General features: G+C 52.5%; 2 protein-coding genes across 2 annotated transcripts in view; both read left to right on the top strand.

Annotated features, from left to right (window-relative positions):
* Nucleotides 1–7993, top strand: part of LOC121108470 — a 55896-nt gene extending 47903 nt beyond the window's left edge. The window contains exon 2 of the transcript XR_006932490.1: nucleotides 7802–7993. The gene's annotated coding sequence lies outside the window, so the exon portion shown is untranslated. The remainder of the gene's footprint in view (nucleotides 1–7801) is intronic.
* Nucleotides 7994–9697: 1704 nt separating this feature from the next.
* On the top strand, nucleotides 9698–11855 carry LOC121108327. Its single transcript, XM_046905654.1, has 2 exons — nucleotides 9698–10766; nucleotides 10797–11855. Exons 1-2 carry the CDS (start codon nucleotides 9698–9700, stop codon nucleotides 11615–11617), a joined length of 1890 nt encoding a protein of 629 aa, XP_046761610.1. The 3' UTR covers nucleotides 11618–11855.
* The last annotated feature ends 1416 nt before the right edge of the window (nucleotides 11856–13271 follow it).

The raw sequence follows: 13271 nt of genomic DNA, 5'->3' as shown, positions 1-13271 counted from the left end.
AAGAACATTGCCAACAAGTACATACAACAACAGATTTTCCCTGTCCCTGGAGGAGTCCTGGCCAGGTTGGATGGGGCCGTGGGCAGCCTGGTCTAGTCTGGCATTCAAACTGGAGGTTGGCAGCCCTGCCTGAGGCACGGGGGTTGGGTTGGAGCTTGATGATCCTGGAGGTCCCTCCATCCCAAGCCATTCTACAAGGATCCTATCGTTTGCCCAAGCCCCATTCTCACTGCCTACAAAACAGCAGCCCTACACCCCGTGGCATGCAGGAGGATCATCAACACAGAGGAGAACGTGGGATGGATAAAGGAGGTATTCAACACAGAACACACCCAGAAAAAGACTCCATTTGACTTCCCGCGCCATCACATGTAACATCCGTACCTGGCTTGGCGCTGAGTTGATGAGGGCCTCAGGAAGTTTTCCACTAATGAGCTCCACGCACTCCCAGGGAAAAACCAACCTGGAACAAGAACAAAAAGAGGGAATGGAATACTGAATGCAGCATTTCTCAGGCCTCAACTGTTCAACCAAGAAAGAACGGCCCGCAGAAAAGTAACCCTCATTCAACATTTGCCGCCAGAAGACCTACAAAAGCAATTGACGGAGCATAAGATGGCTGTTCTCCGTGCTTGTACAAGGACAGAGATGGTCAACTCCTGACTGCCTATTGAGCACGAGAGGCTCTTGCTTCTAAGTCACATGAGGAGACAGTTTCCCACCCAAGCCCATAGCCAAAGGGAAAGTCCTCTGACAGCGACACAGGGAAACTGTTGACGTCCAGAAGACACCCTGTGCGGGCAGAGCTGCACTAAGCTGACGTTCCTCACTTGACTGCAATTGCGCCCAGGAGTCTGAAGCTCGTGCTACCTGAAAGCCATGCTTGCCTCTCCACCAGGGGCTCTGCTCCTTTGCTGGCATAGCAAGAACGCACACCAGGTCTCCCACCTGCAAGACATTGCAACATCAATCCCAGCGTCAGCACAGCTGGGAGGAAAGCACAGCTGAGATGGCGCCATTCTTCTGCACTGCCAAAGAGCGCACAGATTGAGAGCAATTGCACCGGGCAGCTCTCCAGGCATTTCCTGGGAAAGCTGGGCTTGGAGGTACAAGAGCCACTGCCTTACACACCACACAGAATACAGTGCAAGCATGCCAAATCAAAACGTCTTTTAGACATGGCTGAACTCCTCCCTGCATCCAACCCAGTGCAAGTCCTATCTGGACCTGCATCTTCTGGGCTTCACCTCACAAGGCATTCTGAAGGTGTCTGAGAATATTCCTGATGCATTCACATGTCATACTCTTCTGTCCGTGACAACAAGGAACGCCTTCTTTATCTGCTTACCTCCAAGGAGAGCTCATCTGCTGCCTGGGCAACATAGCTCTTGATAACATGGCCAGCAGCAATAGCTGGAATATAAGAGATGACTCCTCATCGACCAGCAGAGGCTTCCCCTGGTTCTCAGGCTGAAACAGAGAGCACAGGCCATGGTGAGGAGCTGAGGACAAACAAGGAGGATTTCAGGGTGCCATCTCGATGCCACTAGCAAGAAATGAAGCTTTTAAGGCAGCTCTTCAGGGACACCGAGAGAGCCGGAAGGATGCTCTCTCTCTTGAAAAGCAGGAGAGCACAACTGTGGCTCATTGTGCTGGCTCAAGGCAGGGAACAGAGACCAAGCACAGCTTCACACTGTACCTCCGTCAACGCCCGGTCAGGCCCACGGCTGATCTCGCTGCTCGCGATGCCCATCACAGCAGGCGCGACAAGCTGCAACAAAAAAAGAATCACTTCCTTGTGTTCACACAGCACTGGGATTGAGAGTCTTCTTCAGAACTACTCTCAGTTGCCCACTGGCAGAGGCAGGTGTTCTAGAAACAACAACTCTGTGCAGTCTATTCAAACGGGACGGCCGTTGCAATACGCAGCATTGGACCAAGTCGCTGTCCCTCTGCTAGCAGATGGGGACTCTGGCACAAAGCAGCAGATGCATTTGCCCGCAGCACGCTGAGAGCGCAGTAGCAGGCCAGGGAGAGGTGTCGCTGCTGGGGCTGGAGCTGCTCCCCAGCCCCCGGCTCCCAGCAGCAGCCTCACCACCAGCGCCGGCCGCAGCCTTGCCCACGCATTTCCTCTGTCTGCATGCCCGCTGTGCTCCCTACAGCTGTCGGGCACACTCACACAGCCAAAGCATGCACGCCTGTGCCCCTGGCTCATGTTCTGCAGCTTTGCACAGAGTGGGGCTAGGGCTTTTGCCTAAGGGATTGCCTTCCTTCACACTAGCTACTCCCAGCACTACAGACAGCACCCTGCCGAGGGCTGAGCTGGAGGGGAAGTGGAGAAAACCCACACATTTTTTCCAGTGTCACATCTAAGCTGGACGAGGCTGTGTTACTACACACGGTGTGACTAAACACGGGCTGCTGAACCATGGGGGGGGACAAAACGTGGCACGTACCTGGCAAGAGATCAGAACAAGGGAGAAGAAGATCCTTGAACCCGCAGCCGTTCCTTGTCACTTTGCTCTGATCTTCCACGAGCAAAAGCTGCACCAAGGGAGCAGGTGGAGGGTGGAGAGGGGAGGGAGAAAGAGGAGGTCAGTGAGCTTGCACAATTGAGCAAAGGGAAGAACCAGGGAAGAACCCTGGCACAAATGCCACCTTGATGGATGGCTTTGGAATGGATGGCCCGGGGGAAAATGGCCTCTGACGGTCCAGGCTAAGCAATATGATCCTAGGAGCTCCGCCAGCCAGCAGTCCTCAAGGCTCGCGGCCCACCCGTCTATCCCACACCGTCTCAGCTTACCTACAAGGCGCTGCGCAAGACGGGATGAAGACGAACGGACTCAGTAGATGCACAAGTGCAACAAGACACGTACACACGCCGAGCTCAAGCGCTCCAATGAAGGGACGCAGCACGCGCTGCTCCTCCCCTCATTCTAGCCGCTTATGACATCACTAAGGGCCACCGGCTGCTCCACCATGGACGGACAAGGTGGGGAGGCAAGACCACGTCACAAGACCACAGGATTCCAAAAGGGCACCCCAGCGTTCGGGAAATCAGTGCGTGGTTGGAATCTCAGCCAAATCCTGGAGAAGCTGGCATGGGGTTGTCGGGACCAAAGTGCAGGACCCGGCGCTTGGTCCTGTTGAGCCTCTTGCTGGGCCTATGGCAAATCCACACTAGGGTCCTTCTTTGCATCCACGGGCGGCTTAGAGCAGCCATCTCTTGCACCTGGATGGAAATAAAGGAAGAGAAACACAGCACTGCTACCAGCCTGCTTTGCCAATTTCTTTCCCGAGCGCATTTTTGCCTTTTGGCTTCCATGACGACCTCATTTCTTCCTCCTTTTCTTGGGGGGAAGCTGCCCCCCGTGCCTGAGCTTCACATGAAACATGACACTAAGACAAACGCTTGCTGTGGTGCAGGGTGGCTGTGCTTTGCCAGGTATACTAGCGGGCTAGGGAAGCGCCACGTGGCAGCCCAGGCCAAGTCTGCATTCACTCACTGTTGGCCACATAGCTGCTGCCTCACTGCCAGAACGTTATCCGAGGATACAGATGGACGCAGGCACTCTGCTCCTCTGCAAAGCCCTCCTCCTGCAATGCCCGTTTAGCTGCTGCTCGCTGCTATGTCAACGGGCTCCCCTTTACAGCAGCCCTGGGATAAACACGCCTGTACTCTTCCGTGCAGCAGCGAGCTCCAGGGATGAAGCAGCACAGAGGAAACCAACAGAATCTACTGCTGCTGAATCCACCAGCTCCTTCTGCCCACACAGAGTAATACCATGGACAGAACACAAGGGGGATAAGCGCTTCCGCTCACACACGGACAAAGGAATCAAAACAGCTTCATCAAGAAGAGCTCGTTAGGGTAAACCCAGCCTCAGAGACACAAATGCATCTGGTTTCCAGTAAATATTACGGCACCTTGTGATGAAACGCTGTTCTGCTGCTCGGAGAGCACGAAGCATGCTGTGTTGACACGCACAGCAGCGCGATGCCCAAGCTGAGCACGCAAACCTCCCCAGCACCCCTGGCCAATGCTGCCAGGGAATGCACGACCTGCAGCCCCACACGGCTCGCTGCACGGACACTGGGGGGCTGTCTTAGTCTCAGGTGGGATCCATTTTTCTTCAGTGTCTGCTATGATGCTACAACAGTGAGAACACTCTCAGTGTTTATAATTTCTGAGAAGCAGACCTGTACAGAGCCAAGGCCGTTCTCAGCAAAGCTCTCAAGAAGGAGCTGGGAGGAAACCAAATGAGGACAGCTGATGTCAACGGGCCAAAGGGATATTCCATACCATATGACATCAAGTGGAAGGGGGTTATGGACGGGGTGGGAGGCTCATCTCACTCTCTTCCTCTGCTTGCCCATTGCTTGGGAGGTGCTGAGCCACTGCTTCTACATCACTTCTTACATACATTCATATATATATGTGTTGTGTGTGTGTGTGTGCGTGCATCCATTACTTCTGTCCTTTTCTCTACCTTTGGAAAGAGATTTCTCTCAACATATGAGTTCCACCTTCTTTTTTTTTCCCCCATAATTCTCTCCCCCATCCCACCGGGAAGGGGGGAATAAGCAATGACTGTGTGGTGCTGAGCCACCCACCGGCTTAAACCACAACAGGGCCGTGGGGCAATGGCAGCAGACATGACGTGCACTGTGGTCAGCAGGAAATGAAAACCATCTGGAGGTATGCAAGCCCACCTCATTTCATTTTCCAGAAAACAACCTATGGTGTCAATGAAACATGCCCCTCACTAGGAACATTTGCAAGGATGCTTTGAATGACTGAGGGCATTGGACCCCATGAACGTCACCCTGCTGACACAAGGGCACTGCAAACACAGCAGCAACTCCTGGCACCGATACCTCCGGGTACAACAAGCACGGGGCATTGGGTTGCTTTGGATGCAGTTTGAGCGCAGATCTGAGGTCTTCATGGAAAGCGCCTTGCAGAGCGCATCATGTCCTGAACCAGGCAGCACGCTGCGCATCCCTCATCTCTCCAAACTTTCGGGCTTTGAAGCTGCACGCTGCTTCTTGGCACTTTGTCCCCCAGAACTCCAGAGCACTTCCAGCTCTTCCCTGGCAATACACGGCTTGCACAGTGCCAAGTGCAACCAAGAAAAAAAGGCAAGAAAGAAGCAAAGGCCATGGCTATGCACAGAAGCGGATAGGAAGGGTTCAACAGGAGAACGAAACCTACACAAGTCAACTCAACAGATTCCAAGGAATTCATTGACATCTGACACAATTTGCAACGCCAGAAGCACTGCCACGCAAACAGCACCGTATTCAGAAAGCAGCACATCCAAATCAGCCCCCTTGCCCTGCTCTACCCGCTCAGCCCAACACAGAAATCAAACACACAAACTCTCTTGCTTTGGCTCACGGCAGCCATCAAGCTCATGCTTTAGTGACACAGAGAACTCCATCTCCAGCTACTCCGTGTCTCGCTAACCACAAAGCTTGGCTGGGAGCTGTCACTCAGCCTGACACCACAAGCAGAAAAGAAGCGCACATAAGCAGATGCTCTCATCCACACGTGCAAATCTGGGTGCGAGGAATAAAAGGCTCCATCGGCCATGGGCAAAGCAGGGAGCAGATAGGCAGGAAACAGGAAGGAGTTGAAGACCAGCTCTCCTGCACCAAAGACAGGGAGAGCTGAGTCAGCACCACGGGAGGACTTAGGACACAGCTTGAGAGCTTACAGAGACCTGAGGTTGCCAAAGGATGCCGCCAGGGTAACTCTCACCAGTCTTTTGCAGGGCTCTACAGGATGCTTGCGATGCTGACTTCCACTGCCTATGTCACTGATAGTTCCTTCCTTCCCTTCCCTTCCCTTCCCTTCCCTTCCCTTCCCTTCCCTTCCCTTCCCTTCCCTTCCCTTCCCTTCCCTTCCCTCCCTTCCCTTCCCTTCCCTTCCCTTCCCTTCCCTTCCCTCCCTTCCCTTCCCTTCCCTTCCCTCCCTTCCCTTCCCTTCCTTCCCTTCCCTTCCCTTCCCTCCCTTCCCTTCCCTTCCCTTCCCTTCCCTTCCCTTCCTTCCCTTCCCTTCCCTTCCCTTCCCTTCCCTTCCATTTCTTTACCACCATGAACGGTCATTTGTGCATCAGTTTCAAGCAACCTTTGAGCCACTGGGTGGTATATGAATCCTTCTTTATTTTTGACTCAAAACTTGCTTTCTGAGGCATTTCTTTTGATAAGACTCTGATTTAGATGAGAGGTCGGTGTTGCCGTGTGGCAATCAACATCGCTGTGTGGACCATTTTACATTTGAAAGCATTTCTCTGGCGCTGTTTGCCTCTGGAAGAGAGCGCTCAGGAGCCGTTACTGGCAGAACATCTGGCCTGTGACTACATAGCCCTATTCCCACCACAGCTTGGTGTGGGAAAACTGGGGAATGATACCATCGTGTCCTGTGAAAAACAGGATGTAGGTGGGCATCCCTGCTCCCTCTTATCTGCTGGCAAGGCCTGGAAGATGGGAACAAAGCAGTTTCTGCTTAGATCCCAGAGCCAGTAGCTGACACTCAAGGAGAGCTGACTCAACCACTTTGGATTTGAGCTGTCACTCAAAAGAGAGCTGTCTCGACCACTTTGGACTTATTTATAAGTTTGTACTGCCATTGCAGTCGTCGTCATCGTCGTCGTCATCTTCGTTGTCGCCGTGTCCTCAATCGAACAACACCCAACAATCCACCGCTACTGAAGATCAATGACTGAACTATGAACCACATTGGACCATGGTAGTGACTATCTCCCTCTTGCTTCCTATAATGATTCCTTGCTTCTATTTCCTATCTTTTCTATCGTGCTTCTCCCCTTCCCATCTCCCTGAATGACTAGGTTTTATAATAAACTGGTCGGAGTAACATTTGAACCGTTGTTTCTTAATCTCAGGCTGGGTATACATATATCAAAGAACCTCTTCTCCTGATAAATTGGAGCAAGACAGCTCCCCAGTTAAAAAAATGCAGGGAACTTCTAAAGAGAGTTCAGTGAAGGGCCACAGAAATTACTAGGGGCCTGGATCTTCTCACATATGAGGAAAGGCTGTGTCTCCAAACATCAAGCCTTGCAGTCACCTGGCAATGATGAAGCTAACACATTGGCCTAAGTTAGATGACTGGAAAATACATCAGCAGAAGACATCACCTACTGGCTGCATTGGAAACTATGACATGCAGGGCAGAAGACCATGTGGGCAGTGGCTAAAGTATGGGACTGCCCATACAGTTTCTGGATATTCACAGAATCACAGAAACACAGAACGGCTCGGGTTGGAAGGGACCTCAAGGATCATGAATCTCCAACTCCCCCACCACAGGCAGGGCCACCAACCTCCACATTTAATCCTAGACCGGGCTGCCCAGACCCCCATCCAACCTGGCCTCGAACACCTCCAGGCATGGACGGGGCATCCACAGCCTCTCTGGGCAGCCTGTTCCAGTTCCTAACCACTCTCACAGTAAAGAACTTCCTCCTGACATCCAACCTCAATTTCCCCTCCTCTAACTTAAAACCATTTCCCCTTGTCCTGCCATTATCTACCCTTTCAAGGAGTTGACTCCACTCCTGTTTTTAGGCTCCCTTTAAGACTGCACACTGCTGGCTCATGTCCAGCTTCTCGTCCATCGGACCCCCAAGTCCTTCTCCACAGGGCTGCTTTCAAGGGGTTCTTCACCCAGTCTGCGTAAACATCTGGGATTGCCCTGGCCCACATGTAACACCTTGCATTTGGCCTTCTTGAACCTTATTAGGTTGTCATGAGCCCACTTCTCCAGCCTGTCCAGGTGTTGTATGCGTAGCGAGGGAAACAAGGTGTGTTGTAGGCGTAGCGAGGGAAACGAGGTGTGACGCGTGCAGGTTCCTATGCCACCTGTGTGTTATGCCACCTGTGTGTGCCAAGTGTAACTTCGTGATTGGAGGAAACACTTGTATTTAAACACGTAGCCTATAGCAATAAACGCCATTTGCCTCACTTACTCCTAGGGTCTGGGTGAGCATCTGGCCCGACCTGGTAAAGGGTCGGTTTCGCCCAGCAGTAAGCCCTACATGTGGACAGAGGACGAACACCGGACGAGCGAACGGAGACTACATGCAACAAGTGGTGACCCCGACGTGATCTGTCTGCTGAGGGTGGCTGCCCGGCGTGCCCGTGACGCGGAGAAGGGCCTGCGAGGTGGCGGCAGGTCGCATACGTAACAATGGACCAAGTCATTAAGGTACTTGTGCAGTTTTGTAAGGACTACTGTGGAAAATCTACTCCTTCCCGGAAGGAGATCGCGACAGTTTTGTCGCTGTTAAATGAGCTGGGGGAGCTGGACTCTCCCTGCCATATTTTGGATTCGAGTAGGTGGGACTTGCTCACCTCGGCGCTATGCCAGCGCGCCATGGCCAGTCAGAAGGCTACGGAACTTAAAACGTGGGGACTGATGTTAGGAGCCCTTAAGGCGGCCAGGGAAGAGGACAAACTTGGCGCGGTCATGAGCGGGGAGGGAGCTCGGGGAGCGGGTCTTTGGAGTTTTGCAGGACCGGCGCTCAGACCAGCGCTCAGACCGGCGCTCAGACCGGCGCTCAGACGACAGCGAAAAAAACGGCGACGGAGAGAGAGGAAGATTGCGAGAAGGACAACGAAGAGTCGCAGAGGCTCGGGGGGGGGGTGCAACGGCGCCGACGGCCCCTCCTAATTCTATTGCGCTGTCGCCGCCCCCGCCCTACCCTAAGCAGCCGTTATATCCTTCCTTGGCAACGACATCGGAGCAGGGGGCGGGACCATCCCCAAAAGGAAAGGGGGAGGGGAGACTTAAGCTTACTGACTGGGGGCAGATCAAAGAGGAAGTGGCACAGAAAGGCCTGGCGGCAACTTATACACTCCCAGTTGTTGTCTTGGAGGAGGGAGGCCCAATCTGGGTCCCGTTGGACCCAAAGGGGGTAGCAAGGATGATTGAGGCAGTAGAAAAGAAAGGGCTGAAATCGCCATTGACGATGAATGCCCTTGAGGCCCTCACAGCATCGGGCCCAATGCTGCCTTATGATATTGAAAATTTAATGCGCATGGTGTTGAAACCAGTGCAGTATACGCTCTGGAGAGAGGAGTGGCATACCAAATTAAAACAAATGCTGATTACGGCGCAGGGTGATCAAAGAAACCCCATATATGGGTCCGATATACAGAGATTAACGGGCAATGCACCAGGTCTGCTGACCCCTCAAGCACAAGTTTGTCAACTTAGACCAGGAGAGTTGATAGCGACTACGGACGCTGCAATAGACGCGTTCCGAAAGCTTGCAAGGAGTGCTGAGCCCACTACTCCGTGGACAGAGATCGCGCAAGGCCCCACAGAGCCGTTTCAGGAGTTTGCAGACAGATTAATTAAGGCAGTGGAAGGCTCGGATCTGCCCAGAGCAGTTCACGGTCCCGTCATCCTGGATTGCTTGTATCAGAAGTCCAGTGAAGGGGTGCAGGGGATTTTGCGAGCGGCGCCGTGGAGGCTCCAAACCCTGGTGAGGCCATCAAGTATGTCCTAGATAAGCAAAAGGCCTGCCCGTCTGTGGCAGGGGAGGTAGCTGCGGCGGTAGCAGGAGTGATGATGGCCTGTAGGGAGGCGGACCATCGTAGTGCGGACCGACAGTTAGGACCTTGCTTTAAATGTGGCCAGTTGGGCCATATTAGGGCCCAATGCAGAATGGGCATGGGTGGAGGTGTAACATGTCAGCAGTGCGGGCGGAGGGGTCATACAGCACCACAATGCAGGGCCCGTAGGCCTCCACGCCAGGGAAATAACAACGGGAGACCGTCCACGCACGGCAACTTCATTTCTCGATCGGTGCGGGCCCCTCACCTAAGTTTACCCATGGCGGCGCTGTCTCTAAGTACCCATGAGCGCCCTCTGGTGAAAGCCACTATTTCTTGCACCAACCTCCTGCCGGATTTTCAAGGCCCTCGATCTATCTTTGTCACTGCCCTCATAGATTCCGGCGCCGACGTTACTGTGGTCGCGGAAACAGAATGGCCATCCTCGTGGCCCGCGGAGGCCTCGCAGTCTATTATGGGGGTTGGAGGGGCGACCCCCTCACGCCGGTCTACCAATGAGGTACAAGGGGTTGTGATTAACAGGGATGGCTCCTTAGAGAAACCGGCGTTGCTTACACCATTGGTGGCGCGTGTCCCCGGAACTCTTCTGGGGCGGGATTTCTTGCGACAGATAGGCATTCCACAGTATCCTCTGAACACCTTTAAGGGATACGTCACTAATGTTACTGCTTGCGATAACGATGCCGATTTAGCCAGCCAAACAGCATGCTTGATAAAGGCTCTAAATACAACTCTCCCTTGGGACCCCCAAGAATTGGATATTTTAGGGTCCCAGATGATCAAGAATGGAACAACACGTACGTGTGTTACCTTTGGTTCGGTGTGCTATAAAGAGAACAATCGCAGTAGAGTCTGTCACAATTTTGATGGGAATTTTAATGGGACTGGTGGGGCGGAAGCAGAATTGCGTGACTTCATAGCAAAATGGAAAAGTGATGACCTTCTTATAAGGCCCTATGTCAACCAATCATGGACGATGGTAAGTCCAATAAACGTAGAGAGTTTTTCAATAAGTCGTAGATATTGTGGATTCACCAGTAACGAGACTCGTTACTATAGAGGGGACCTTTCTAATTGGTGTAGTTCAAAAAGGGGAAAATGGTCAGCGGGGTACAGCAACGGGACAAAATGTTCCAGCAACACGACGGGTTGCGGTGGTAATTGCACGACGGAATGGAATTATTATGCATATGGGTTTACCTTCGGGAAACAGCCAGAGGTGTTGTGGAACAATGGGACTGCTAAGGCACTCCCCCCAGGTATTTTCTTGATTTGTGGGGACAGGGCTTGGCAAGGCGTCCCGCGTAATGCCTTGGGAGGGCCCTGTTATCTAGGACAATTGACTATGCTCTCTCCCAACTTTACCACCTGGATAACATATGGGCCGAACATTACGGGTCACCGCCGTAGCAGGCGCTCGCTGAGTCGTCTCTCGCCTGACTGCGGTGATGAACTACAGCTATGGAGCGTGACAGCCCGGATATTTGCTTCTTTCTTTGCTCCTGGTATAGCAGCAGCACAGGCCTTAAAGGAGATCGAACGATTGGCATGTTGGTCGGTTAAGCAAGCGAATTTAACATCATTAATATTGAATGCGATGCTGGAGGACACGAGCAGCATCCGGCACGCAGTGTTGCAGAATCGAGCAGCCATCGATTTCTTACTCCTGGCGCAGGGACACGGGTGTCAAGATGTGGAAGGGATGTGTTGCTTCAATCTCAGCGATCACAGTGAGTCCATTCACAAGGCGCTCCAAGCCATGAAGGAACATACAGAGAAGATACGGGTGGAAGATGATCCCATAGGGGATTGGTTTACGCGCACGTTTGGTGATCTAGGAAGGTGGCTCGCGAAAGGTGTTAAGACGCTACTGTTTGCCTTGCTTGTCATAGCCTGTCTATTAGCTATCATTCCATGTATAATCAAGTGCTTTCAGGATTGTCTATCGAGAACAATGAATCAGTTTATGGATGAACGCATAAAATATCATAGAATTAGGGAGCAGCTGTAGGTTCCGAACGCGATGTGACGGGAGCTATCGGCATAGGGAGGGGGAGATGTTGTATGCGTAGCGAGGGAAACGAGGTGTGTTGTAGGCGTAGCGAGGGAAACGAGGTGTGACGCGTGCAGGTTCCTATGCCACCTGTGTGTTATGCCACCTGTGTGTGCCAAGTGTAACTTCGTGATTGGAGGAAACACTTGTATTTAAACACGTAGCCTATAGCAATAAACGCCATTTGCCTCACTTACTCCTGGGGTCTGGGTGAGCATCTGGCCCCGACCTGGTAAAGGGTCGGTTTCGCCCAGCAGTAAGCCCTACATGTGGACAGAGGACGAACACCGGACGAGCGAACGGAGACTACGTGCAACACCAGGTGCCTCTGTATGGCTCCCTTTCCTTTCAGTGTATCGACTGCACTGCTCAGCTTGGTGTCATCTGCAAACTTGCTGAGGGTGCATTCGATGTCGCCGTCTGTGTCATTGATAAAGATGTTGAAGAGCACTGGTCCCAAGACCAACCCCTGAGGGACACGGCTTGTGACCAGCCTCTCCCTGACACAGAACCACTGATCACAAGCCTTTGGCTGTGTCCAGCCAACCAATTCTTAATCCACCAAACCGTCCATCCTTCAAATCCATGCCTCTCCAATTCAGAGAGAAGGATGTGGTGAGGGACCACGCCAAAGGCTTTGCAGAAGTCCAGGTAGATGACATCCACCGCCCTTCCCCCATCCATAAAAGCCATTACTCCATCATAGGAGGCCACCAGATTGGTCAGGAATTATCTGCCCTAGGTGAAGCCATGCTGGCTGTCTTGAACCGCCTCTTTATCTCGTACGTGCCTTAACATAACTCCTGGGAGGATCTGCTCCATGATCTTCCCAGGCAGAGGTGAGGCTCACCAGCCTGTAGTTCCCCGCATCTTCCTTTCTGCCTTTCTTAAAAATGAGAGTAAGGTTTCCCTTTTTCCAGTCACAGGGGACTTCACCAGACAACCATCATTTTTCAAATATGATGGAGAGTGGCTTGGCACCACATCAGCCATCTCTTCCAGAACCCTGGGATGGATATCATCCAGCCCCATGGACTTATACACGTTCAGTTTCATGAGGAGGTCTCAGACACTGGGATGAAACTTGCTCTTCTCACCCATGCCTAGATCTTCAGGGTCCTGGCAGACATGGGGAGGAGCTGGACCACCCGTCAAGACCAAGGCAAAGCACTTCTTGAGTACCTCAGCTTTTTCCATGTCTGAGGAAGCCAGCTCTCCGTTCTTATTTATCAGAGGGGAAACACTCTTCTTGGCCTGTCTCCTCCTGCTTATGTACCTGTAGAACCCTTCTTGTTATTTTTCACGTCCCTCGCCAAGTTCAGCTCTACCTCTGCCTTGGCTTTCCCAATCTTATTTCTACACGTACAGACAACATCGTTATATTCTTACCAGGCTACACAACCCTGCCTCCACTTTCTGTACATTTCCCTCTTTTCCCTCAGTTTAAGCTGCAGGTCCTTGCTCAGCCATGCCGATCAGCCACCTCCTCTGCTCAGTTTCTTCTGCTGGGGGATTGAGAGCTCTTGTGCTCTCAGAAGGGTGTCCTTAAAGAGATGCCAGCTCTATTCTGTACCCATGTCCTCAAGGACAGTATCCCAGGAGATCCCACCCA

Source organism: Gallus gallus, chromosome Z (assembly GCF_016699485.2).
Source record: "Gallus gallus isolate bGalGal1 chromosome Z, bGalGal1.mat.broiler.GRCg7b, whole genome shotgun sequence".
Classification (NCBI taxonomy): Eukaryota; Metazoa; Chordata; class Aves; order Galliformes; family Phasianidae; genus Gallus; species Gallus gallus.
The sequence above is the reverse complement of the archived record's forward strand: the minus strand, read 5'-3'. Positions and strand labels throughout refer to the sequence as shown.

Coding starts and splice junctions, on each gene's coding strand:
- LOC121108327 (XM_046905654.1), top strand. CDS start 9,698: ATGGGCATGGGTGGAGGTGTAACATGTCAGCAGTGCGGGCGGAGGGGT. Junction 10,767..10,796: donor CACGACGGGTTGCGGTGGTA/ATTGCACGACGG, acceptor ATTATTATGCAT/ATGGGTTTACCTTCGGGAAA.